The sequence below is a fragment of the Podarcis vaucheri genome (assembly GCF_965113315.1).
Source record: "Podarcis vaucheri genome assembly, chromosome: 5".
Taxonomy (NCBI): domain Eukaryota; kingdom Metazoa; phylum Chordata; class Lepidosauria; order Squamata; family Lacertidae; genus Podarcis; species Podarcis vaucheri.
The window spans coordinates 25522646-25549557 of record NC_138763.1 but is presented as its reverse complement, the minus strand read 5'-3'; the positions used below and the strand labels follow the sequence as shown (position 1 = coordinate 25549557).

General features: G+C 47.1%; 2 protein-coding genes across 2 annotated transcripts in view; both read right to left on the bottom strand.

Moving 5' to 3' along the window:
- ERICH6 (glutamate rich 6) overlaps positions 1-350 on the bottom strand; it is a 41032-nt gene extending 40682 nt beyond the window's left edge. The window contains exon 1 of the mRNA XM_082224204.1: positions 45-350. The gene's annotated coding sequence lies outside the window, so the exon portion shown is untranslated. The remainder of the gene's footprint in view (positions 1-44) is intronic.
- A 2167-nt stretch (positions 351-2517) lies between these two features.
- SIAH2 (siah E3 ubiquitin protein ligase 2) lies at positions 2518-25529 on the bottom strand. The gene is made up of 2 exons (XM_082224591.1): positions 24598-25529; positions 2518-4488 (listed from the first exon to the last, which is right to left on the bottom strand). Exons 1-2 carry the CDS (start codon positions 25024-25026, stop codon positions 3931-3933), a joined length of 987 nt encoding a protein of 328 aa, XP_082080717.1. The 5' UTR covers positions 25027-25529; the 3' UTR covers positions 2518-3930.
- Between the last annotated feature and the right edge of the window lie 1383 nt (positions 25530-26912).

The following is a 26912-nucleotide window of genomic DNA, read 5'->3' as shown; positions in this document are numbered from 1 at the left end:
GCGACCCCCTTCCTCAGCCAGCCAGTCAGCTTTGTTCATAATACCATTTCCTGTTCTCGGTACGATCTGCCAACTTCCCTGCTTGCTCAGACTGTCCTGGTCTGTGGACACTGCCCAGGAAGTTATTGGCGTTCTTTTCTCATGCCGTAGGATGTGCTCAGATATGTAAGTGAGGAACTCTACATGGGTATGTCGAGAAGGCGATATAATCCACAGACACCTCCATGTTCATCCTTCTAGACCCCTGAGCAGAGAGGAATACAAAAACACCATCCTAGGAAATGACAGCTGGAACCATTGCTGTGCTAGCAAGAGTCTGCTTTCAATATCCTGGTGAGATCACTTTCGGAATGTACAGTAGCTATTCTAGGGACACTTGTGTCATAATTTAAAGGTTCCCGTGTCAACAGAGTTCTAGGAATCAAGGTCTTGCAATGCCAGCGATCCAGTAACTCTCCTCTTGGGAAATCTCTTCCTCTCGGGCACAGAGAGTGGTATATTAAAATGCAGGCCCTAAAAGGTCTCTTTCCCCCACCCTCACACCCAGCATGGGCATCAACGCTGCCATTTAATCTTGGCTCTTTGAATGGCGTGAACATTCTGAACAGTTCACAAGTGCAAACCACCTCTCTACGTTTGTTAAGTATAGACATTCCACTGCTGGGCAGAGCAGATGCTCAATACGGCCACTTACCAAATGCTCTGCAGACGACCCAGACTTACATTTTAGTGCAAAATTAGGCTTTGGTTGATGGAGCCAATAGTCTCAAGTCACGGACTGAACTGGGTTGGTGAATGCTATTGCGATGAGGACAGGTTTAGAAATTGCATTGAGGCTGATGGTCAGAGCAGAGTTGGACAAACATGTAGATCCCAAGAAGCAGAGGAAAGACATTGTAACACCACGACCTTAAAGCCCTTTTCATAACAGAGTACCTTCTCCCAAAGCTTTCTACTCCACCAATGATGCACCAAAACGGTTGCATACTAGTGATCTGAAGCATTTTTCGGAGACACCGTAGCTCAGAGGCAGAGCACACACTCCACATTCATATGAGCCTGGGTTCATCCCTGGCATCTCCAGTTTTCAAAGACGTATGAGTAGCAGAGTTGGGGGGGATCCTCCTTTCGGCCTTGGAGAGCTGCTATTCAGGAAAGTACACAATACTGATTTAAATTAGCCAGTATTCTGACTCTAAGGCAGCACCGTATTTTCAGTAGACACACACTGATGATCTGGGCTACAGAGGAATGGTTATCCACACCTTGCTCATCAAGGAAAGTCAGAACAAAATTTGTTCCTATAAAGCTGGAAATCTCAAGCAACTGCTGAGCAATTCATTCAAGGCATGGGCCAAAACATCTGAAATTCCTTGCTTCCTCTGCTTGTCAGCCTGCATCTCTGAGCAAGCAGTGCTTACAAACATTTGCAGGAACTATGGCACTCAGTGCATCTAGTGACAACAGTTATTGTGGAAAGCAGAAAAGGTACAGGGCCCTATTCTAGGTTATTAGAGGAAACTCAATTAGTGTTGGGGGAGGGGATGAAAACTCACAGGCACCCATGAGAGGTGGAACAGTGCGCTGCCCAACACACATGCACTGTTCTGAGCAACCATACAACTCTTTAAGTGTACAACACAGGCACAAGTTCGGTACTGGGTCTAGTGCAAGTTAGTTAATATGCATTCCCTGTAGTATGAAAGGTCAGAAATATACTGAAAATACGGTGCTGCCTTAGAGTCAGAATACTGGCTAATTTAAATCAGTATTGTGTACTTTCCCGGATAGCAGCTCTGCAAGGCTGAAAGGAGGATTTCCCTCAACTCTGCTACTCATACGTCTTTGAAAACTGGAGATACCAGGGATGAACCCAGGCTCATATGAATGTGGAGTGTGTACTCTGCCCCTAAGTGACGGTGTCTCCGGAAAATTTTTCAAATCACTTGGGAAGACAGGCAAACTAATGCCAGTGTACTGGAAGAAGCAAAGATCACCAGTGTTGAAGCAATGATTCTTCAACATCAACTTTGTTGGACTGGTCATGTGTGCATACCTGATTATTGTCTTCCAAAGCAACTACTCTATTCCAAACTTAAAAATGGAAAGCATAATGCTGGTGGTCAACAAAACAGGTTTAAAGACTGTCTCAAGGCAAATAAAAAAAAATGTAGTATAAACACCGACAACTGGGAAACACTGGCCTGCGAGCACTCCAGTTGGAGAACAGCCTTTACCAAAGGTATCATGGGCTTTGAAGACGCTCGAACTCAGGACGAAAGGGAGAAACGTGCTAAGAGAAAGGTACGCTTGGCAAACCCTCACCGTGATCAACTCCTGCCCGGAAACTTATGTCCCCACTCTGGAAGGATGTGTGGATCCAGAATTGGCCTCCACAGTCACTTACACACTCAGTGTTAAAACCGTGTTTATGGAAGACAATCTTACTTGGCTACGAGGGATCGCCGAAAAAGATATGACGGATGCGCAAATGCTTTTCCAGACAGCCCATGGACATTATTTTTGCAAAATATTTATTTAAAAAACTAGAGTAAATATGGCAACAACAGGAAACTTAGATAGCAAAGAACATAAACAAGACGAATCGGCACATCGCTTTTCCTTGTGTTATTTGAAAATAGCTTTTACAATGTTAATGTCAAGTACGCCAAACATCCTGGGTATATTTATAGGTGGGACCTATTTTTAAAACTGCTCAAAACACATCTTGTTTTTTGCCACCACGTTAAGTTAGCAGCTTCCACAGAATGTTGAGCCTCTTCAGCTCTTGCTGAACTGGATGGATGAAGAGGGTCAAACATTTTGCAGGTGCATGGAAACTCTTTCTTTTTTCTTTTTTGGAGGGCAGGGGGAACAAACTGTTGGGAGGAAAAAGGACAAAACAGAAAGACCAACCAGATGACAGTGGTACCCCCTGTTCAGTGTGTGAAACTGCAAAAGAACACGCCTGAGACATGTTGCCTAACCGCTAAGGCTTCAGCAACTTCCTGCATCGCTAAGAAGTGATACTACCGTACTCCAATTTCTCTCTCTTTTGTTCTGTTACAAGGCCAATCACTGAGATCATCAAGAGAAGCAAATTCGTGCGGCTACACACACAAATGCAGCAGAACAAGCTGGTAACATTTCAGGTTGCAGGTGATAAACCACGTTTCTAAAAGGTCCCACACTCAGACATTAAAAAGTCCTGGCAAATGAGAACACTACTATAACAGGGAGATGCTGTGCTAGAACAGGACGTTATAAGGGTTGTTGTTGTTGTTTTTAAGTGCCCCTCTTGCCGTCTGAAGGAGTAAAATGCACTCAAACACCTAAGGAGTCCACCTCCCACATTCTGCATGTGCAAACTGCCTCTTTAAGTCCATTTCGCTGCTTCTCTTCCGATTCCAGGTTTTGCTTGTCAAGAAAAGGGATTCGCCTTCACCTTTTAAAACCTTAAATAATCCTATTTCTTTAAAAAACGAATCTCCTCCCTTCCTTTCAGATTAACAGGATAAAATCATCTTAACTGTCCTGTTAACTGTGCTTTAAAAAACTCTGTGGTACAGGCAGGTGGCGGTGTCAGTGAAGGAGAGAATGAGGATAGAAAACAGCCGGTTAAGAAAGAACCCTAAAGTCCCCTTCGGGCATCCCCTGCTCACACGATGAACAATTACACAGGTCCCACATCATCGGGGAGCCTGCGCACGTGGAGTTGCCTCCCTGGCACGAACATGTGGATGGTGGTGCCGCGATGACCGGGGTACGTGTGTGCCAGGGAGCTGGGACCCTGTTCTCCCCTCATGGGACTGTTAATAGGGTGTGAGGGAACACCTGAAGAGGGCTACAGTGGAACACCATAAAAATAAAAATAAAAACAGTCAGTGAAACGAAAGACAACAACATGGTCTCAATAATTACATAGAAATATCACGGACAACACGTAGAAATAGTCACATTGATCCCAAGGTTCCCATTGTCTGCAAAAAGGTGTGCTATGGCAGTGTCGAAAACAAGGCAGTCGCAGTTCATAATGGCCGCCGCCACCCCGTCGTGGATGGAGCGTGGGGTCGCCTCCCAAGTCAGCCTCCGCCGGTTGCCGTTCAGTTCGAGTCTGTACGCAAAGTTCTCCGCCTGTTTGCGGGTGCCGATGAGCAAGACGATGGCGAAGAACTGCTGGTGGCCTTCGTACTTCTCCTGCTTCTCCAGAACCAGCATGAAGTGGTGGCCAAAGCAGGACTGCATCATCACCCAGTCCACGGCCCCCGGCAAGTTAATGTCCGTGGCGAGGAAGACGATGTCCTCCCCTTGTAGGGTGGTGATGCTCTTGTGGGCGTGCATGAGGTGTGACATGACGGCTTCCAGCGAGCCCTGCCACTTGCACGAGGCGCCGGGGCACGGGCAGGAGTAAGGGCGGTATTCGCAAATGTCTTCATGCTCCGGTTTTTCTGTATGGTGGAGTGTCAGGGAGCAGCCTGTCGTGGCGTACTGGAAGGAGACAAAAAATAAAATAAAATAAAGGGTGGGCGGGTGGGAAGCACGGCTATAAAGCAGAATCGGCGGCTTGCTGCTTGATTTTGGTTTTCAGGGATGAAATCGAATGGACTGAAATACCCTGAAACTAGAGCTTGCCTTATAACGCACAAACCAAACATTTACGTTTTTTGAACGTAGTGGCTGGTCTAAACCATGGCTATCCTCCACCAAATGCCAAGATTACAGGGAACCAGACAGAGGGCCTTCTCGGTAGTGGCGCCTGCCCTGTGGAACGCCCTCCCTTCAGATATGAAGGAAATAAGCAGTTATCTTATCTTTAAAAGACATCTGAAGGCAGCCCTGTTTAGGGAAGTTTTTAATATTTAATGCTGTATTGTTTTTAACACTCAATTGAGAGCCACCCAGAGTGGCTGGGGAAACTCAGCCAGATGGGTGGGGTATAAATAAATTATTATTATTATTATTATTATTATTATTATTATTATTATTATTATTATTTCTGGATGCCATGTTGAAGACTTGTAACAAAGGTGAGGCTGTGAATTATTATTTCAACCGCATTGCTTTCTTCTCACCTTTTGAGTTTCCCCACCACCTGCCCTCTGATCCTTTCTCACTGGATGTGTTAGAGGTACGACTTGTGGCCTTCTGTCTCCAATGTATGCGCTTTGAAACCAATCTGTGGCACCCTCCACAAGTCTAAAAGCGTGCAACAGAGGAAGGGAACGCCACACAAGGCTTGCTGGTTTGGGGGCAGGAGCCGCGTGCCATGAATGACTTTAGGATTTTAGTTCACGAGCGGAGACCGCTTGCTAACGAAGGTTGCAATATCGGTGGGCGTGCGATTACATGAAATTACAACCGTTTTTAATTCAAAGTAAGTGGCAGTTTAAAGACTCCATTTGTTTTTATGGCAAACATTTAACAGAGCAACAGACTCGACCGATTTCTCAGGCGAAAGCAACTGCCAAAAATTTAGCTCCTCCAGCGACTCCCGTCGCAGCCATCAACTTCACACAAGCGCCGCAGAGCGCAATTAATTTTTAACAACTACTCTGAAATGTTTCACAAGGTCCAGCTCACAGCACCCAATAGTCAACTTTTCAAAAATAAAAACCACATTTGGCCTAAATTCAGATTTAAAAGCCTCACTTGCTGAATGCCATAATATATAAATCACTCTCAGATATAGATATATTAAGGAAAGGTCAGTGATGGTGTCTGTTACTGAACTTGTTGGTCTGAGAGTTGTTAGGAGACCCCATTCCCCTCCTAGAGCTATAATGCCCAGAGTGGTTTAACCATCAATCCCTCTTCCCATAAAACTCTGGGAATTGTAGCTCTTGCGAGGGGGGTTAGAGGCCCAATTTAAGACAACAATAACAACAATTTATTATTTGTACCCGCCCATCTGGCTGGGATTCCCTAGCCACTCTGGGCGGCTTCCAACAAAGATTAAAAATACATTAAAATGTCACACATTAAAAACTTCCCTAAACAGGGCTGACTTCAGATGTCTTCTAAATTTCAGGTTTATCTCTTTGACACCTGATGGGAGGGCGTTCCACAGGGCGGGTGCCACTACCGAGAAGGCCCTCTGGCTGGTTCCCTATAACATCACTTTTTGCAATGAGGGAACCGCCAGAAGGCCCTCGGCGCTGGACCTCAGTGTCCAGGCAGAACGATGGGGGTGGAGACACTCCTTCAAGTATACTGGGCCGAGGCCATTTAGGGCTTTAAAGATCAACACCAACATTTTGATGCTCATGCTAGCGTTTAAAACCCTAAACAACTTAGGCCCCAAATATATGGAAGGTTGCATCCTTCCCTACAGATCATCCAGAGTGTTGAGATCAGCAGAGGGTGGCCCTCTGGGTAGTTCCACCTTCCTCAGAAGCTCAGTGCATTGGGGGTGGCCCAGAAGAGAGCATTCTTTGTGGTAGCCCCCAAATTCCCTCTCCTCAGATGTAAGCCTGGCTTTTGGTAATTGCTGAAGATGTACTTCTATACGCTGGTCTCTGACACTTGAGATGTGTGTTTTCAGGGCCCAGCCTATTCTTGTGACTGTAATCTGTGTTAACTGTTTTTAATTCTGAATTTGAAGGAAGTCAGTTTTCTTACCTAGGCATCTACCTGCAATATGGGGATAATAATGCTGACCTATCTTGCAAGGTTGTTGTAAAGATGACTCTGTGTGTGTTTGTGTGCAGTGGTTTGAGCACCTGAGATAAACTCATTATTGTTGTTGTTATCATTCCTATACCATGTTTTATTATGTCCAGTTCTTTCTAACCTAGTAGTTCTCATTCCATCTCACATTCAGATGCACCATAATTGCACCCCAGCATTTCCCACTGAGCTTTGTCAGCTAAACAGCAATAGTAATTGTGCCATATATGAAAATCACATTAGCTTTGCTGATGTTACTAAGGATAATATTACAAAACTCAACATTAAAACCTACACCTATGTTAACAAAAAGGTGAAAGGCATTATTATTATTAATTTGCTTCTTGCCAATTTCCTGAGATGTCCACTCCTTTGTGTACAACATGCTACATCTCAGTTTGGAACAAGGTGAGCAGATGGGATTTTTTGATCCTGCAAACTCTATGGCAAAGCACAGAAAGGACCGCCAGTAGGTGAGAACATGCCACTCAGCTCTTGTGTAGTGTTTGCTCGCTGCACAGAAAATCCCCCAAACCCAACAGCTTTAAAGGCACACACAGACCCATAAGAAGTTGTGGTGAGCTTGTAAATGTATAAAAATATTACACAAGGTAAAAGGTAAAGGGACCCCTGACCATTAGGTCCTGTTGTGGCGGACTCTGGGGTTGCGGCGCTCATCTCACTTTATTGGCCGAGAGAGCCGGCATACAGCTTCCAGGTCATGTGGCCAGCATGACTAAGCCACTTCTAGTGAACCAGAGCAGCGCATGGAAACGCCCTTTACCTTCCCGACGGAGTGATACCTATTTATCTACTTGCACTTCGACGTGCTTTCGAACTGCTAGGTTGGCAGGAGCAGGGACTGAGCAAATGGGAGCTCACCCCATCACGGGGATTCGAACTGCTGACCTTCTGATCGGCAAGTCCTAGACTCTGTGGTTTAACCCACAGCGCCACCCGCGTCGCATTACACAAGGTACAAAAGGTTAAAAGCACAGAAACAGAAGACTTGTGTGAACCATGAGACTTGGGGAATTCTTTTGGGGGAACTCCTATGGGGCCAAATGATCATTGCCAAGACAGACAACTTTTCAAGTTTCTAGACCTCGTGGTTGCAATGGAAAAAAAATATTTAGCATTTAGATGACAGATGAGAAACAGGCTTTCCCACCTCCAGACACTTTCAACCCATTCTCTCTCTCACCCAGCTCTTTTATAGATTTCCCCTCCGCCCTCATTTCATTATTAGTAAATGGTAAAGCGACAGGGGAAAATCCAAACGATGCAAATTAAGTCCACTTGTGAATAATGTATTGTGGGCATAACGTTTCAATTTCCGTGGAATACAATTCTTTTGGCCCAACACACACACACACACAGCCTAGATTACAAATCTTATCCTACCCCATTTATTAACAGTTTTAAGAGATTCTTTTACAGCCTGGTCAGTGAGCTTTGGAAGCACAAACTGTAAAGTCCCCCTGCAGAGAGAGGGAGGCACATGCTGCTACAGAGAACCTGGCGGGTATCACATACAATATATGTGCAAAAATGAAAGCACAGCAAACTGCAGCAGCCTGCCTGGCCCGCCAGATGGTACCACAGACAGGAACCTTCTGTATTGCAGCAATGTGCTATTGCTAATAATGCACAACTGCTTGGCAGGGGGTTGGACTCGATGGCCCTTGTGGTCTCTTCCAACTCTATGATTCTATGATTCTATTCTATGATTCTATGAAACGACCTGCTTTGATGTCACACCCTTTATCAATTCATTATTGCAGCGGGTAATTGTGGCAGTGATTGTGACGTGACTCATCTGCATAGAAGGCTTGATCTAGATAAAGATGTCTAGACAGCTCAGCCCAGGAGAAAAGACCTTTTAGGTTAGAGACCAAACAAACTAAGGGGCCCATTAAGAGTTTGTGGGCTGTGGTTTTCTTGGGAGAATCTGGCATCCGGGTGATGAGAGAATCTCAGCATCTCCATATAACTTGGGGGACGAGGCCGGGAGAAATATGAAGCAGAAATGAGCAGGTCCGTATGCTTGGGACATGGACACAAGTTACCTCTGAGGGTGCATTTACATTTCTGGGGGCGGGCAAAATTTCTGCGCATTCTTGCATCTGCCACAGCCAGACAGCAAAGCAAGCAGCATTTGAAATGGTGTCAAGCCTCTTACACAGAGGTGGGAAGCATTCGAGCAGCAGAAACCGAGAACCCAGCACATTAGTTCTACGGTACCCAGGGACATGTTCATTCTTGCCCCATTTATGCCTGGTTGCCTCTAAAATATGCATAACAGCCAATGTTTTATTGTGGAAGTCTCTCGTTTCTTTTGGGTACGTCCACAACACATCTCTAAAAAGCTGTGCGCTGGAAACTTTACTTTGAGCTACCTTATAACATAACATATAGGGACGCGGGTGGCGCTGTGGGTTAAACCACAGAGCCTAGGACTTGCCGATCAGAAGGTTGCCGGTTTGAATCCCCGCGGCGGGGTGAGCTCCCGTTGCTCGGTCCTTGCTCCTGCCAACCTAGCAGTTCGAAAGCACGTCAAAGTGCAAGTAGATAAATAGGTACCGCTCCGGCGGGAAGGTAAATGGCGTTTCCGTGCGCTGCTCTGGTTCGCCAGAAGCAGCTTAGTCATGCTGGCCACATGACCCGGAAGCTGTACGCTGGCTCCCTCGGCCAGTAAAGCGAGATGAGCACCGCAACCCCAGAGTCATCCGCGACTGGACCTAATGGTCAGGGGTCCATTTACCTTTATATAATGTTTACATAACCTGTAAACATAACCAGTGTTTTTTTTCTGGGCAGAGAAAAGAGAGGGAAGATTGTGATTATATCACCCACAACTGGCCTATTTGCACAAGCAACGCAGGAACCCACATTTAGAGATACAGTGTTTTAGGGGCGTAAGTGAGGCGCCTTAATCACAGTCAGTGTCATTGAGGACGCTGGGGCATAAACACACCCCACCCCCAGATACCGCTAACTATTCTGGGGTGCAGCTCTCGGATTGCAAGGCAAAATCGCTTGGAGGTAGGCAAATGACTTGACCTAGCCCAGATCTCACTGGAAAATGCCAAAGGCGGGTAATAAGTACAAGACAGGACCTTGCATTTCACATGAAGCCCCCCAAAGCTGAAGGTGGAAAGTTCTAGATCCTGTTAATATCTATGATCTATTTCACCAACTTGGCTCTTTTCAATTATTCCAAGTTTCCCTCCAAGATGCATCGTAAGCCGCGCCGTGCCACCCCCGGCAATCACCGTTAACTGCAGTCTCAGCAGCTGTATAGGTCAGCACATGCTGAGCTGGGCACATAGCTAATTGTGTGCTTATATTATTAGTTTTGCATTTGTGAAATACTGTTCCCTTACACTACAATTTTGCTATCGGTTCTAAAATGCAGAAGTTGTCTTCGACAGTTAACTCACTTAGGTCTGAGCACACGGCAGGACTGCATCCTGCAAGCAAATATTTTCCATTGGGTTGCAGAATCCGGTTACCGTAAGCATTTTGACCAAAGAGAATTTCCAGATTCTCATCACAGCTACAAAGGGCCAGATGCTTACTAAGTGTCAGCAAAAACGGCTGGTGAAATATCGGAAACCAGAGGAAAACTGAACTTCTGGAAGCAGAACTGTGCAAAGTGAGCACATGTATATACGCTTTTTGAGCAAGTCTAGTAAGGTTAAGGGACGCAGGTGGCGCTGTGGTCTAAACCAGTGTTCCCCAACCTTGGGCCTCCAGCTGTTTTTGGACTACAATTCCCATCATCCTTGACCACTGGTTGGGGAACACTGGTCTAAACCACTGAGCCTAGGGCTTGCCGATCGGAAGGCCGGTGGTTTGAATCCCTACAATAGGGTGAGCTCCCATTGCTCGGTCCCAGCTCCTGCCAACGGCGTTTCTGTGCGCTGCTCTGGTTTCACCAGAAGCGGCTTAGTCATGCTGGCCACATGACCCAGAAAAACTGTCTGCGGACAAACGTCGGCTCCCTCAGCCGGTAAAGTGAGATGAGCGCCACAACCCCAGAGTCGTTCATGACAGGACTTAACTGTCAGGGGTCCTTTACCTTTACCTAGTAAAGTTAACAGGGAGCTGTAAACTGTAGTTTGTAGTTGGTCAGCACTAGCCAAAGTTTGCATGAATTTGGAACTGAAGGCAAAGTATGTTTAGAACAGCCTTCCCCAACCTTGTGCCCTTCACAAAGCTGTCTTTGGTGGGGCTGAAAAGAGCTGCATTCCAATACATCTGGAAGGAACCAGGTTCTGGAAAGCTGATTGAGAACACGTCCGGAAATGGATGAGGGAATCTGCATTTGTGAGAAATAATGGGGACGTGCGTAAGCCCCCAGTATATGCCTGATCCTCCAAATTGTGTTGGTAGCATTGGAATTTGCAATCAAACAAAGGCACCATTTCCTTAAAAAGAAAAAAGAAACACTATTTTCGGAGCAGATACAACTAACATCACATAAATGTTTAGATTTAAATTATTAAAAGGGTTTCTCTGAGCAATGCAATCTGATTTTAATTTTTAAGATGCTTCATTTTGGTTGGTGGGAAATTAAGCACGATCGCTGCTAGGCTTTTCTAAGTTTCTGCTTTTGCCAACTTACACCGTGTTACAATACTGTGGTTTTGTATTCTGCATTGCAGTTTAAAAGTAAGTTCTTCAAAAAAAGGAAAGGAGGAAAAAACACACACACCAAAGAAACAAGTCCCAGCCATTCATAATCTTCTAGTTAGTTCCCCCTCTCACTAAAGAGAACTTTCAGTTACAGCTAACAATAGATTGGAACAATCTGCACCTGGCGAACAATACCGATAATCAGCAGATCTGGGCAAGCCCAAGCCGCTACGAGACCGAGTGGATGAAGAACAGAAAAGATCAAAGAGGAGGGGGAAGAGTATCAGGACTCAAGAGTCAGTGGCAAGTTCAGAATCAGAACTAAGGCGAAGGTCCTGCACAGCCATCAACAATCTAAGCAAAGATCCAATGGAGGAGTCATAAACTGGGGTCGCAAGTGCAATGGGTACCCTCCATATATTCTTGGACTCCCAACTCCCATCAGCCTTACCCAGCTTGGCCAATGGCCAGGAATTATGGGAGAGCACTAAACTGGCTACCCTAAGATACAGTATTCAAGCCACATGGTAAACTCCAGCCTCAGAGGAAGCGATAAGAAGTAGATGGGCAAATGCCAGATCAAAGGCAGCGTCACGAATAAGCAGTGGCCAACAATAAAAAAAGAGGACCAAAATCAATTGCAGCCAAAGCCAAAATGGAATAGCATAGGCACAGGAAGGCTGTGACCACTGTATCTTTTTCAAGCAGCTAAAAGTCCTGGCGGCTTCTGCAGAAGTCTAGATATATAGGCATATATGTATAAGGGGAGTAAGTATTCAGGTTGCACCTGGATAATGGGAGTGTCTGTAGTCCAATCTGAACACTCATTTACCATCAACAAGAGTCTTGGGTCTTGCAGAGCACTCTCTGCTCCTCCCTCCACCTTGCTGATAACGTCATCTATGACATGGGTGCTCCATGCAATTCTCTCGCATGAAGGCCAGGTGCAGATAGATGACAGCTGTGTTTGCTTGAACGGTGGAAATTCAGGTATTTCCACTATGATCTGCTATACTATATTCCAGTTTTGTTCCTAAGAGGGACCCACATTGTGTGGCAGATTAGGATAAAAATGCAGTGCGCTTCAGAGTTGTGCAGGGACACAACTGCAAATCCTAATAAATAATATTTATTAGTGTAGAACTGTAAATAATAAATACCTCTTTGGCTGACTGACATCAATGCCCTTTAAAAATGTGTTGTGAAAGGGGATTATTGGGTTGTTTTTATTATGTATTTTCTGTTTTTTATACTGTGATTTTATGTAGTGAACCGCCCTGAGACCTATGGGTATAGGATGGTATGCAAATTTTAACAACAACAACAACTGTAGCTTTATAAAGACTCTGTCCACCGAACTATGAAGATCATCACCCAAGATCAGGTGAGCAAATCTGAACTAAAGTGGAAGTCTATATAGGCAAATATAATTTATATGGATTGTGGAAACAAAGAAAAAAGTTGGTGTGATTGCAATCCCATCTTTCCTGCGAGGTATTTTTCGCTAGCGTAAATTCTTCCACATTTTGTCGTCACAACAACCCTCCCTGTAAGATATGTTAGGCAGAGAAATGGTGACTGGCTCAAAGTCACACATTGGGCTTCGTGGGATCTGAACCCGGGTCTCCTCAGTCCTAGCCTGACACCCGACACTGCAAGGTGGCGATATCCCCCCTCCAAGCCAAGTACACAAAAGGACTAACAACAAAGGTCCCCAACCCCAAATGAAGACGAAGAATGAGTCACTTTGGCTTCCGAGGAGCCGTTGCAGTCAGCACATGCTGCGACTAGGCCTGGGCAATATATCAATATATCGCCCAGGACCGGTATGAGGAGCAGACCGCGGTGTCAGCTTCACTCAGTGGTATATCGCTGGTGAACCCACCACCGCTCCCGGGTCCCTCTGTTAGCAGCGTCCACTCGAGGAGCGGTGGCAGTCTCACCAGCGACATATCCCTGAGTGAACCACCATCGCACTCTACCCTTATACGATCCAGAGGGAGAACAACCTGGGGGCCAATACAGTGGTACCTCGGGTTAAGTACTTAATTCGCTCTGGAGGTCCGTTCTTAACCTAAAACTGTTCTTAACCTGAAGCACCACTTTAGCTAATGGGGCCTCCCGCTGCTGCCACACCGCCGGAGCACAATTTCTGTTCTCATCCTGAAGCAAAGTTCTTAACCCAAGGTAATATTTCTGGGTTAGCGGAGTCTGTAACCTGAAGCGTCTGTAACCTGAAGCGTATGTAACCTGAGGTACCACTGTACAGCTTGTTCCCCCTTCTGCATCTTTAAACTGCTTGACTGAGTACAGTACTACCTCTGGTTATGTACTTAATTCGTTCTGGAGGTCCGTTCTTAACCTGAAACTGTTCCTAACCTGAGGTACCACTTTAGCTTATGGGGTTTCCCACTGCTGCTGTGCGGCCGCCGCACACTTTCTGTTCTCATCTTGAAGCAAAGTTCTTAATCTGAGGTACTATTTCTGGGTTAGTGGAGTCTGTAACCTAAAGCATATGTAACCTGAAGCGTATGTAACCCGAGGTATCACTGTATGATACCTGGCAGCGGGCTCCGTGAAACTGCTCAGCTGAGGGGAGCGTGGTTGGCGCTCCCACAGCCAGCAGCGATGTCCTGCCTGCTTGCCCGTGAGCAGGGGGAGTTCTGAGGCTGTCTCAGCTGGGGAGGGGAAGCCAAAGAAGCTGCGTTGTCCCACCCCGCAGGCGCCTGGGTGAAACGGCCTCAGTTCCTGAGGTGAGAGCTGGGGAAGTTTCACCAGGTGCCTCATGGGCACAGGCCAATGCAGCTTGCTTTTTCAATGTTGTGGTACATCATCAAACTGTGATGTTTGGCTGGCAGCACACCGCAATGTTGAAAAGCTGATATCGCCCAGCCCTAGCTGGGACAATCAGTGCTGACTACTGGCGCTGTGGGTTAAACCACAGAGCCTAGGACTTGCCGATCAGAAGGTCGGCGGTTCGAATCCCCACAATGGGGTGAGCTCCCGTTGCTCGGTCCCAGCTCCTGCCAACCTAGCAGTTCGAAAGCACGTCAAAGTGCAAGTAGATAAATAGGTATCGCTCCAGCGGGAAGGTAAATGGCGTTTCCGTGCGCTGCTCTGGTTCTCCAGAAGCGGCTTAGTCATGCTGGCCACATGACCCAGAAGCTGTACGCCGGCTCCCTCGGCCAGTAAAGCGAGATGAGTGTTGCAACCCCAGAGTCGGCCACGACTGGACCTAACGGTCAGGGGCCCCTTTACCTTTACCTTACTATTTCATTTGTATTCTCTGCTGCTCTTAAGCAACACCACCTGATTCATGCAAAAGCACTGCAATTCCTTACCAACATGGTCTGCTGCAATCCGGGGTCTCACTCCAAATCCTACCTAGCAAACTCCATTCTAAAGAACCCAAACCCCAGCCTTGTAATTAACAGCCCCAGGCTTGTTCCCAACTCATTCATTAAAATCAATCAAAGAACTAAAAATAGAACTGGTTCCCGTCCCTCCCCATCATATTTGTCATCAGCGATTTTAGAAAACAAACCTTGATCCTGCCTCTTATTCTACCTTTTAAGTCTTATTGGATCATTATAAAACAGGCGCAAGCATCTATTAATGCAGTCAGACAATGGCTAGTCAGAGGCAGGGAAGCAGCAAGCTTTTGATTCATTTTGATATTATTTTGAGAGGAACAAAAGGTGAACTAGCTTTGCATCACTGAGACCAACAAAGTAAAATAGTATGCTCGGAGAAAGGAAAGGAAATAATTAATGAAGCGAGGCTACTAGTGACTGGGATTAAAAGCACACACAGCATGTGCATTTCTGCTATTTAAAGAATTGGCCACCATCAGGTCTCTCATGACCTCAGCTCCTAACAAGACAACAGCCAAATGCTAGTAAATGTCTACTTGCCATAAACCATGCAAATGTCTTCTCTAAATATCTAAAGCTGCCTAATACATTGAGTAGTCCCCAGGCCAGTCACCTTTGAACCAGTTCTTAGGAGAAGTTGACATCTTTTCCCTTCCCTTCCTATTCTCCAAAAGCAGAATTTGGAGATTACACAGCAATGTTAATAATGACCAACTAACTGTCAGGAAGCTTAGTATGAGACACCATCACGCTCATGAAGAGCAATGATATACCCATTTTACAGACAATACCACTAAGTATCAGGCGTCAGTGGTTTGCCACAATATGAAGGCATTGCAGAGAGGATAATCAAAGCCTTCTGTTACATACTCTCTGGCAACATGAAAGCTGTCACTCTAGGAAGGGAGAAAGGAGCCCACTTTTGCCCAAGTAACAGTCATACCTCTTGTTGCATTAGGTTCATGTTGCGGATTTTCGGGTTGCAAATGCGGCAAACCCGGAAGTGTATAATTCCGGGTTTAGCTGCGTGCGCAGAAGTGTTCTATGCGCTTTGTGCAGGAGCGCTCTATTGTGTCACGCACATGTGCAGAAGCGGCGCACTACTTACAGACTTTTCGTGGTACAAACGGCACCCCGGAACAGAACGCGTCCGTAAGGAGTGGAAAAGGTGCGGAGTGGGACAAATTGAAAAGCATGGGAGAGAAAGCAAAGTGGCCAATTCCATCCCTAACTTAGCCAGAAGTCAAATAACACTGGCTATACCAATTTTGCACATTCCTCTAGGTCAGAGGAACAGGGCGGGTAACAATTCTGGCCAATCCAGTCGTTAACCCAGATCTTTGATGAATGAATAACCTAGTAACTGCCCTCTTCTCAGCACTGTGCAAGCAACTCTGCAGAAACCCCTTAGACACTGGGGGGGGGGGGAATCCAGCAAAGGCACTGTTTGTGCGAAAAGAGGATTAGTCAAGCACAGGGGTCAGCAACCTTTTCCAGCTGTAGGCCGGTCCACTGTCCCTCAGACCATGTGGTGGGCCAGACTATATTTTGAAAAGAAAAAATGAACACATTCATATCCCCACAAATAACCCAGAGATGCATTTAAAATAAAAGGACACCTTCTACTCATGTTAAAACACGCTGATTGAGAAGGTGATTGGGCTGGATCCGGCCCCCGGGTCTTAGGTTGCCTACCCCTGGTTAAGCAGGTTAGTTTTGCACTTCCACGAAGTTACTTAGGCTGCCACCCTAACCCACTCTACCTGGGAGTAAGCCCCACTGAAGTCACCAGGGCTTACTTCTGAGTAACACTTGAACTGTTACTGGAAAACTTTTCTTTTTCATGCCCTCTAGTCCTCCCTCTCACCCTAGCTATCACTCATGCCACCCATTCTTGGAACAAAACCAAGACACTACTGTACAGCCCATTAAAATCAATAGCAGCTTTGCCATTGATTTCAGTGGGAAATGGACTGCGCCCATTTGTTTACATGTTTGAGGGGTGGGGGAAAGAGAAATCCATTAAGCAATTTCCCCTTCCAGCTGCCAAACAAACCTGCGGTTGCTTGTTTTGGATTAGCAAAGCATCCCCATAATCGCAGATGATAATATTCCCCTATCATATGAGCAATGACAATCAAATTGCAAAGGCAACCCTTACAGTACAGTTCAAACACAATTAAGGTAGCATCCTGAAAATCAATTGATTGGTATCTTTAATTGTTTTAAAGTTTCTTCCCGCACCCTTTGTGGTGCTGTTGGTTCTTGGGACGGCACTTCTATAGAGCTGGCCCAGGCAGGAGATGGGGTAAGAGAGGATGCTTATCTTGAACATGGGTGCCTCCCATAGCATGCTAAATCCTAATTACTATGCTAAACAGAGATGGGCGCATACCCTGTCAGCAGGGGTAGTCCCTCAGGTAGGCTGAAGGCAGACAATACACTCAGACAGCTGAAGGTGGCAACAATGAAGACACCACTACAAATGTTCTTGTTTATTTCCTCCCACTGCCATCTCTGGCCAAACAGGTTTTGCAAAAGATGCAAAAAACCAAAGCATTTGTTTATTATTATTTTTTGCAAACCTTCCAGCAGATGGCAGTGATCTCGGTAAGAGTGGAAGATGCAAGGAAGGAGGCTTCTATCCTATGCCAGCTTTGACTCTCTCAAAAAGCCACTGTCGTGCTGAAAAAGTGGGGAGGAACCACAGCTGAGTGACATTGCACATGCTATACTGATAATTGTCCCAGGTTTGGTACCTATCACTGTCTGTTAAAAGGATCAGGAAGGATCCCCAACTGCTACCTTGGACAGCTACTGCCAGTCATGAGTAGACAATGCCTGCCAGCCCACAAGGACAAACAGCCAGACCTGGTATAAGCAGCTTCCTATGGATCTGAAACTGTATAGCTAGTTGCTCCATTTCCTAATGTTTCTGGTGCATATGGAGCACAACTCAGTGAGAGAACGTGTCCTTTCCAGACAGCATCTCTATGTAGCATTGTCTAGGTAAAGGTAAAGGGACTCCTGACTGTTAGGTCCAGTCACGGACGACTCTGGGCTTGCAGCGCTCATCTCACTTTATTGGCCAAGGAAGCCAATACAGCTTCTGGGTCATGTGGCCAGCATGACTAAGCCACTTCTGGCGAACCAGAGCAGTGCACGGAAACGCCGTTTACCTTCCCGCCAGAGTGGTACCTATTTATCTACTTGCATTTTGACGTGCTTTCAAACTGCTAGGTTAGCAGGAGCTGGGACCGAGCAACGGGAGCTTACACTGTCGCGGGGATTCGAACCACCAACCTTCCGATCGGCAAGTCCTAGGCTCTGTGGTTTAACCCACAGCACCACCCGCGTCCCTTGTAGCATTGTCTACCTGTGTCTAAAATCCTGCTGTGTAGACCAGTCATGGGGAATCTTGTGAAGTGCTGTGCCTTCGCACTCATGGGGATACCTAACATCACAGCCCTCCATTCAGGCAAAAGGCATTCTCAGAGTTCAAGGGCACATTCCAGGCAGGCAAAGGAGGATGCAGAGCAGGGCTGGTGTGGCTCGATATGTGTATGTGGCCTGTGAAGGGCCCCAAAGGCCAGATAGAGAATCCATAAAAGCCTGGAGGGCCGCACTGCCCCAAAGTCCTGAAATGGCCCATCTCCAGACTAGATGAGTAAACACAATTTTGTCATCAGATGACAACCCACATTACAATATTTCCCAGTCACCTATCGTTTCCATGGTAATTCTCCTAGAACAGGAAAAGCCTGCATTAAATGTACTTCTGTTGACCTTTAACAGCAACCGGCTAGAAAGGTCAGGCCACTGACTAGTCATGTGCTAAGATACTCTTTTTCTGTTTGAAGGTTGTTGACTTTCTAGACCTGGATGATGTTGACATGACTTTAGTGCCTTGATTTTTATTCTATTTTTTTCTTTCTTATTGGTGCCATGACGTCCACTGGGTGGCCTTGGGCAAATCACTTCCACTTAACCTGCTGTACAGTCTGACAATTTCCACACAGCCCCACATACAGCCATGACAGTAATCTAGGCAGAAGGTGATGGGGGCATGGACAACTGAGACCAGGCTATCCCCATCTAGGAATGGCCATAGCTAGTGAATTCGCTGAAGTGAGATATAAGCACTTCCAGCCGCAGAAGCCATTTGAGGCTGAAATCCAGGAGTACACCCAGACTATGAACTTGTTCCTTCAGAGGGAGTGGAACCCCTCCCAAAACAGGTTCTACACATAATTCCCAGACATGGGAACCACCTTCCCCCCAGCCACCCACAGTACTTACATCTTATCAGAATTCATCCTGAGTTTATTAGCTCCCACCCAGCCCTTCACTGCCTCCAGACACCGGTCCAACACCTTCAGAGTTTCTCCTGACTCAGATGGCACCATGCTCCAAATCCCAAGATCCCATGAATTTCAGATAGACCTTTTCTGAGACCCCCACAGCCACGTTGCTGAACAACAATCTCCCTGTGCTGCTTTCTGGAAGCAACCTTGCCGATAGCAGTGCAACCACTGAAACATAATACCTTCAACTACCACCTCCCTGGGTCGCTGCAGAAGAACTCCACAGTCAACCTTCTCAAAAGCCAATGAAAGCATAACCAACAAGGCTGTACTTCTCTCATCTCTTCCCGGATAGAGGTCGTCACTTGGGGCAACCAAGGCTGTTCTGGTGCGAAGCGAAGGACAAACCTATGAAATACCCTGCCAACCTCACTGTTGCTAAAGGCATCACACAAACACTTCTTCATTAAGTCAGGCATTTTAGAACATTTTTATTGTCTTACTCTCTGACTTCAAGCATGCTCTTGTCTGCAGTTGCTTTGTATGCCTGTGCCATTATTTTACTTATTTAGTGTTTAAAAACCATCCTGAAACCACCGATGGAAAGGCAGAGTGATCTGAACTAAAGGAAGCCGGAATAATGGATGCTGGAGTAAATTAGGCTGGTGTAACTTACCCCTATTCCAATCTTTGATTTTGGGCTCCAAAATTTCAGCAGCACCCTGTGCGATGCTAAAATCTGACACAAACACCCCGCCTGCCTCTCACGCTCCGTTCTGCATAATTGTTGTGGTGCTTCCTGCAGAGTGGCACCGGTCATGCTACCCTAAAGCTGCCTCTGCTGCCAGTTGAGCTGGCCAGAGCCTGGCAGAGGGAAAACAAGCCTTTAAAACAGTTTGACTTGTGCCACCCTTTTGGCCAGTGTTAACTTCTGATGGGTTGCTAGGTCATGTTTGGAACAGAAGTCTCCCCTGCCCCGTCAAGACGACCCCCCAAACCTCTAGAATGGCCCCTTTTCAGGACTTAACCCAGCCTCGGCTCAGACAGCTATGACTGAGCCCCAAGATAAGGTAGGATGGTAGTGCTTTGATTTTTATTCTATTTCCCCCCATTTTTGATGGCATATCTTCAGCCGAGCCAGGATGCGGGACTCAGTTCCAACTGAACCCAGGCTCAGCCTGAGACCTGCCTATTCCCAACTCTCCTCCCCCCGGTGGACCTTGGGTTTGGATTGCTCCCTTCAACAAAATATAGATAAAACAAAATATGTACTCTGGAATGTCTCACAATGCTGCATTTGTAGGGTGTGCAAATCAACTATACAATGTATGAAGTGTCCCCAGGTTATGCCAATCGACCCTGTATGACACCTAACTTTCAACGCAGCCCTATGCATTTTGACTCAGAAGTAAGTCCTGTTGTGTCCCCTGGGGCTTACCCCTAGGTAAGTGGGCACAGGACTATAGCTCCAGGCTCTAACTCCCAGATGTCCAGGTTCCACTATGTACTGCATACATTTCTACTGCTACAACGGATCCTCTTCTGGTGACCTTTGGTCTAAGTTTTGGAAATGAAAAAAGAAAAGAAGGATTCATGCACCTGCTGCCCTTACGAGCTGACCCCACTTTTGTGGTCAATCTTTCCGCTTGCCCCTTGAAACAACTGTGACATATGCACTCTCCTATCCAAACTAGGGCAATTCTAGTTTTGAGGCACCATTTATATGTGTGCTTACCAGGCAGTAAACTTTTCTAAACAGAGCAGGTCTCACTTCCATGTAAACACATAGCATTGCTCTGCAAATTTCAAGGACACACCAATTTTACATGCTAACTATATTATGAACTATGCATTTAATGCTGCCAAAGCTGTAAAAGGTTTGGGTTAGAAAAGAAAATAAGTACTGCAAAGGTTTTCATTTCCATTCCCCTGCCCACAGAAAAAGAAGTTTTTCCCTTTCAAACTTTCTAGGAATTTTACATCCTATCTATGTAATATTTGGGAATCATTATGTATATAGCATGGCTTCATTGCAGGCACATAGGTGGCTTATGATGATGTGCAGATTCTCCATGCAATATGTTGATTCTGAAGAAAGCACATTTCAAACCTGCAGGTTTTAGTGACTTCCACAGGGAAGCCTATCATGTTTTAATCGAATACTGGTCTTCAACTACAGTTTCGTGATTACCATTTGTTTCTCTGTGTAGAATCTAAATTCAAAACTCTGAACTGCAAGCACTTCTTCTGAGCAACTTGCGACCTGCTAAACCAAACGTAGCCTACAAGACGGTGGTCCAATAGGAACGCAAAAATCTCCGGATTTTGCCACTGACCTGTTACTGCTAAGCAGCAGAGTTGTTGGGACACTTGGCAGGTCATACCAGATGCCCGATGGGATACGTTTGGCTTGGTAGGTCACACGCTAATGAGGAAGGCCCCAAATTCAGTGGCAGAGGACATGCTTAATGTGGGGAAAATCTGAGGTTCTAGATATCTGCCATTTCTGGATAGGGCGAGTGGGAGTCCCCTGTCAGAAACTGGAATGCCAAAGCCACAGAGTGCAGAAGAGCCTAACTCAAGAGGACACAACTTTATATGTACCAACCTCCGCATTGCTTTACCCCATCTCCCATCCTTGTTACACCTAGCTCAATACTGTCACCAGCCTCCCACAAGCTGTATCCCCCCACGATGCTTCCGATTACAACTCCCATCAGCCCCAGTTCAGGATGACAAACATTCAGGGATGATGAAAGTCGTAGTACAACATCTGGAGGGTCCCAGGATGAGGAAGGCCGATGCATTGAACTAAATGAACCAACAGTCTGACTTGGTATCAAGTTGGCATCCTGCAATGTTCAGGCCTGGAATGAAGATGCTGCTAGCTACTCCGTCAGACCATTTGGCCCCTCTTTGTCCAGGACGGACTCCTCTTGACTGGCGGCAAGTCTCCAGGGTGGGTTTTATCCCGGCCCTGCTACCTGAAATCCCAGGACTGGACCTGGTGCCTTCTATAAGCACACTCTATGACAGCGTACCTTAAATCTAAGAACTAGGTGCTCTTTTGCAGCACCATTCCCAAAACAGTGTAAGAAAGGAGCTGTCTTCCCTAAACGCCCCTTGCCCTAAAAAAACAAACTCTGGTTGAATTATAGTCAAACCGACTCCCACAGGAGATGATGAACTCTCCTTCCTTGCAGGCTTTTAAGCAGCGGTTGGATGGCCATCTGTCATGGATGCTTTAGTTCAGATTTCTGCATTGCAAGGGGTTGGACTGGATGACCCTTGGGGTCCCTTCCAACTCTCTATGATACTATCAGTGGTTCAATGCAGCAACTCTCTATTTCCGCAAGTTTAATTTTTGCTTTTGCCAGTGGAGCCCTTCCGATTGAGACTGTTAACGCGGGCGACATGGTCGCTTCCAGCCTTGCCTTTCATCAACACGACCTTAAGATCTGTGTCAATGTCATTTTAGAATGGTTTAGAGTGCATATTGATCAGCCTAAACCTGCGTCTTGGGAGCGAAACCGACACCGGTATATCTAGTTTAAGGGAGACAAGGGCCTAAAGATTGGCACTGATAGAAAGCTTGGGTGGAAACAGCTCTTCTCTCTGCCAGCTGCCACCTCGGTTTTTATCTTAGTTAGGGTGCTTCCAAACAGCCTCTCCCCCCTAAAAACTCACACTGATTGAGAAAAAGGAGTGGGAGCATTTAAAAGAAAAAGGTTGTAAATGGCATCACCACCAGAGATGGGATGTCGGTGCTGTTGCTTCTTTGTGCAACTCACGCTCATTTTTCTAAGTCCTTATGGACTAGCAATTAGCTATACTCATTCCAATCGTGAACTTGGGTGGTCAAGGGCCGATGGTTTAGGAGTGAAACGGGGTCACCCCATAAGCCCTGAACAGGAGCATTCCTCTTGGAGGGTAGGGATATGCTGCAACCATTTTTACTAATAATAAGCACAAAGGATCAGCACCGTCCCAGTAAAGGTTGCAGGTGCCCTTAAGCTCCAATCCTGTCCCCTTCCACAACAGCAAAAGACGTCATCAACAGAACCCCCAGCCTCTGACTGGATGCAGAGGAGCTCTGTGGCTTTGGACATACCGATATGGGAAGTTCCTGAGCTCCCGGCTTGATATTTTAGGGGATGCAAACATGTTTCATCATCAAAAGTATATCTTGGGGGGGGGTGTCTCTGCAGAGGTAACGTGCGAAGTTGGATTGTAAAGGAGAATCATGTGTGTACAGCTTTCTGCACCCACCAATTCTCCTTTGCACACACTTCCATTCCCCAGCTGCCTGGAACCGAATCATGCAGGATAAAAAAAAAAAGTGGAAAACTTGTTGATGGGGAGAATCACCCCTCCCCACATCCCCCTGGCCTGCCCCTTCTCCCCTGCACGTATCCCTGCCAACTAACACACCAGAACCCAACTTGTCTCTCGCTCTGTCAAGTTCTGCCTTTCAGGTTGAGTCAGAAGTGTGAAAGCAGGAGGAGGGAAAGGTACCACATTTCATGGGCCTTTGCACACATCCCTGCCATGTTTAGACCAATGCCCCAATTCCCTTAGCGCACAGCGCAGACTAACAGGGAGTGCATTAGCACCAATGTGTTTCAATTAACCGAGACACTTGGCAAGGCTCCCTACATGTTGTCAAGAATCTACTGACTGACAGAGCTATCCATCTCTGGCCTCCCCTCCTGTTTTACTAATTCAGCTACTGCTAAAGAGTTTCCAAATCATTTCCAAACTTTTATGCTCCCTTAGATCTCCACTCCTCAGTGGCCACTATTTTTGAATTATACATTAACTCTCCGGTGTAACATAGCATACGCTGTCAAGTGTAAGCAGGGATGAGGTATAACTATGACATGAGCCAATAATAATAATAATAATAATAATAATAATAATAATGAGATATTTTAAAGTCTGTGTGTTCTTTCAAGTGCTCCAAGCTCTTCACATACATTTATACCAGGGATCCTTACAACTAAAGTAGGTTAATACTCCATATTGCAAGATATTAGGGAGCAAAACTGAGAAAGACGGGCTTGGGTACAGCCCTGGCACAGGTCAGGTGCAAAAGCCAGGAGCTCTCTGGCCCCAGTCTCTTGACAACAATGCACCAGAACAAATAACAACAGAGCAAAGATCTGCATTCTTGACAGGACCATGGACACAGTTTACTGTTGTGGATGTGAGCAAGACCCCACACTTCTTCTGTAGCTTGAAGAGTAAAGCGGTTATGTCTAAAGGCTGCTTGGAATAGTGGTTTGGAAGGTGGCGGAGGCAGAATTGCAGGCGCAGGTGCATCTTACATTAAAATGAAAACAGTCTCTGAGAATCAGCTCTCCAGAAGAAAAGGGCACTTCGTATTTGTTTCTCATGAGGAGTTAGTGGGAGGCGGGGGGGGGGGGTTGCTCACGGGGTTTGCCCCAATACTTCCCAGTAGGGTATGGAGAATTTCAGAGAGCTAGCTTTTAAAATAACACCTGGACCACCACAAGCTCAAGGGCAGGCTGCTTCCCTCGACCCAGCCCCCTCTCCCCGCCCACCTTTCCGGCGGCTGTGCCGGTTGCTGCCTGCGACCTGCCCTTCCTTACCTTGCAAGGGAAAAGGACGGCCGAGGCCACTTTTTCCATGGCCAGGTTCCTGATGCTGGGGGTCAAGGATCCCCGGCACGTGGGGCAGCAGCTCAGCTTCTGCCGGCATTGGTTGCACACCAGGTGCCCGGCCTGGCACTGCAGGATCGGGGGCAGCACATAGTCGAAGCAAACCGGGCACTCGAAAAGCGAGGTCAGCTCGTGGTGCTGAGGCGAGACCGGCCCGCCGCTGCCTTCGCCTCCTCCAGGGCTCGAGATCACAGCGGCCGCGGCGGAGACCGCGGAGGAACCGGCCCCGGCGGCGGAGATGGTGGCGACGGCGGCGTTGGCGGCAGCGGCAGGGGCAGCAGCCGGCGACGGGGTGTGCTGCTGCTGCTGCTTGCCGCAGGGTTTGCTAGCGCTGGGTCCGGCGGAGGACGGGCGGCTCATCTCGGTCGGGACAAACCATCGAACGGCGGGCACCGAGCTGATTCGCTCACCGAAACCCCGCAGGCCCCCCGCCAGCGAGACTCCAAACAACAGCGCCCGGTTCCCTGGAGCCGCTGCTGCTGCTGCTCCTCGGAGAGCCCGGCCGGGCCTCGCCTCCGCGCCGCGGGAGAGCGCGAGCGAGCGTTCCAAAGTGTGTATGAGCGTTCCAAAAGAGAAGCCCCGACGTTCCACCGGGCCAGCTCAGCGTTCTAAGCCGCTCCTCCGCCCCCGGCGGCCCTTCCGCTCCTCCCCCGGGCAAAGCGCGCGTGGCTCCTTCTCAAACCGCCCCCCCCCCACGCACGCCGTCCCTCCCCGGAACATTAATCTGACGCAAGAAAGAGAGGCAGGGGGTGGTGTAGAGTCGCAGCCTGCTCCCGAAGCCGGTGCTGGCTCCTACTGAGCATGCCCTTGGTCTTTGCTGATGGCAAGGCGGAGACTTCGGGGGCGGGGGGTGGGGGTGGAGAGAGATAGAGAGATAGAGAGAGAATGGGCGGGAGCGAGGAAGAAATCGGTGCCCCCTTTCTCTCCTTCCCCCCGCCACAATCTGCTCCTGGAGATTCTCGCGGAGGCACCGCCCCTCCTCTAAAATTAAAATTAAAAAAAAAAAAAACAGCGGCCGCTGAAGGCGAGAGAAAAAAGGGGGAGTGGAGATGGGCACGCGCGCACATGGAAGCTTCTTCACTCTATTGTTCAATGGCGCACCAGAGCCAGGATAGGCGCTCCGGCCCGCCATCTGCTGGGCATGGAACTCACTTCTTCGCCCGAGCCAATAATAGGTCCACAACAGAGCGCGCTGCTTCTCTCTGTGTTGTACCTCCAAGAAGCTGGAGGAAGCAGTGCTTTTGAATACCAGTTGCTGGGAAACCTCGCTGGATTAGGTGGGCCGCCGGCCTGACCAGCAGGGCAATTATTCTTGTCTTCTGAAGGAGGCTTTCCAAAGAAAATGTGATAAGGAGCGCACGGATCCGTGCAGGATCCCCACTGGACACAATGGGATTTACTTCCAAGATAATATGCGCATAGACCTGCACTGGACCTGCTGTTTCTACTGATCTTAACCAGCAGTTGACTTGGCTGTCTCTTCCACAGCACAGACATTAGGAGCAGTCTATAAAGTAAATATTTACCTATTTATTTATTAAATTTATATTCCGCCCGTCATCCGAAGATCAAAGGGTGGTTTAAAGCATAAAAATGCAAAATGGGAACACAAAATACATAAACCCCAATAACCCACCATACAATCACATTTAAAATGCCATTGATTGTTTAATTAGCCAACAGCTTAATTAAAGGTATTATTCCACAAGCAGGGAGCCACCACCCATAAATACTGAAGCACAACTCAGAATGTCCAGTTCATCAGTTCATTCTGGACATTTTAATCTACCTGTTCAAGCTGTTTTAAGATATAAGAATTTCCGGTCCTGGGGGAAATGCAAACCCCCCCCCCACTCCATCTTGTGCTGAATTTCCAGTGGCAGGGGAAAAATGTTTCTATGTTTCAAGAATCAAGTCCAACAAATCTATAAGCAACTATATCGTTGGCAGAGGCAGAATCCTAGGTCCAGTCAGTGGGCCAGATTCATTCTTGTTGGCACAATATTGTGCCAATGAAACATGCATGTTAACTAAAAAATATATACCAGATTTTCCTATGCAGAGTACAGGATATCACACACAAACACTCCTGCGTCCCAGTTTAGAGCAAGTTTATATTCAGCCCCCAACTAAAATGGAGGGGAAAGTCTTCGTTTTAGCAGCAGGTCGTAAGGGGTTTGCATTGGACTTCCTGGTGACGATGGCGACAAGTATGGCTTCTTGTTCTTGAGTTCCATGGTCTGTTC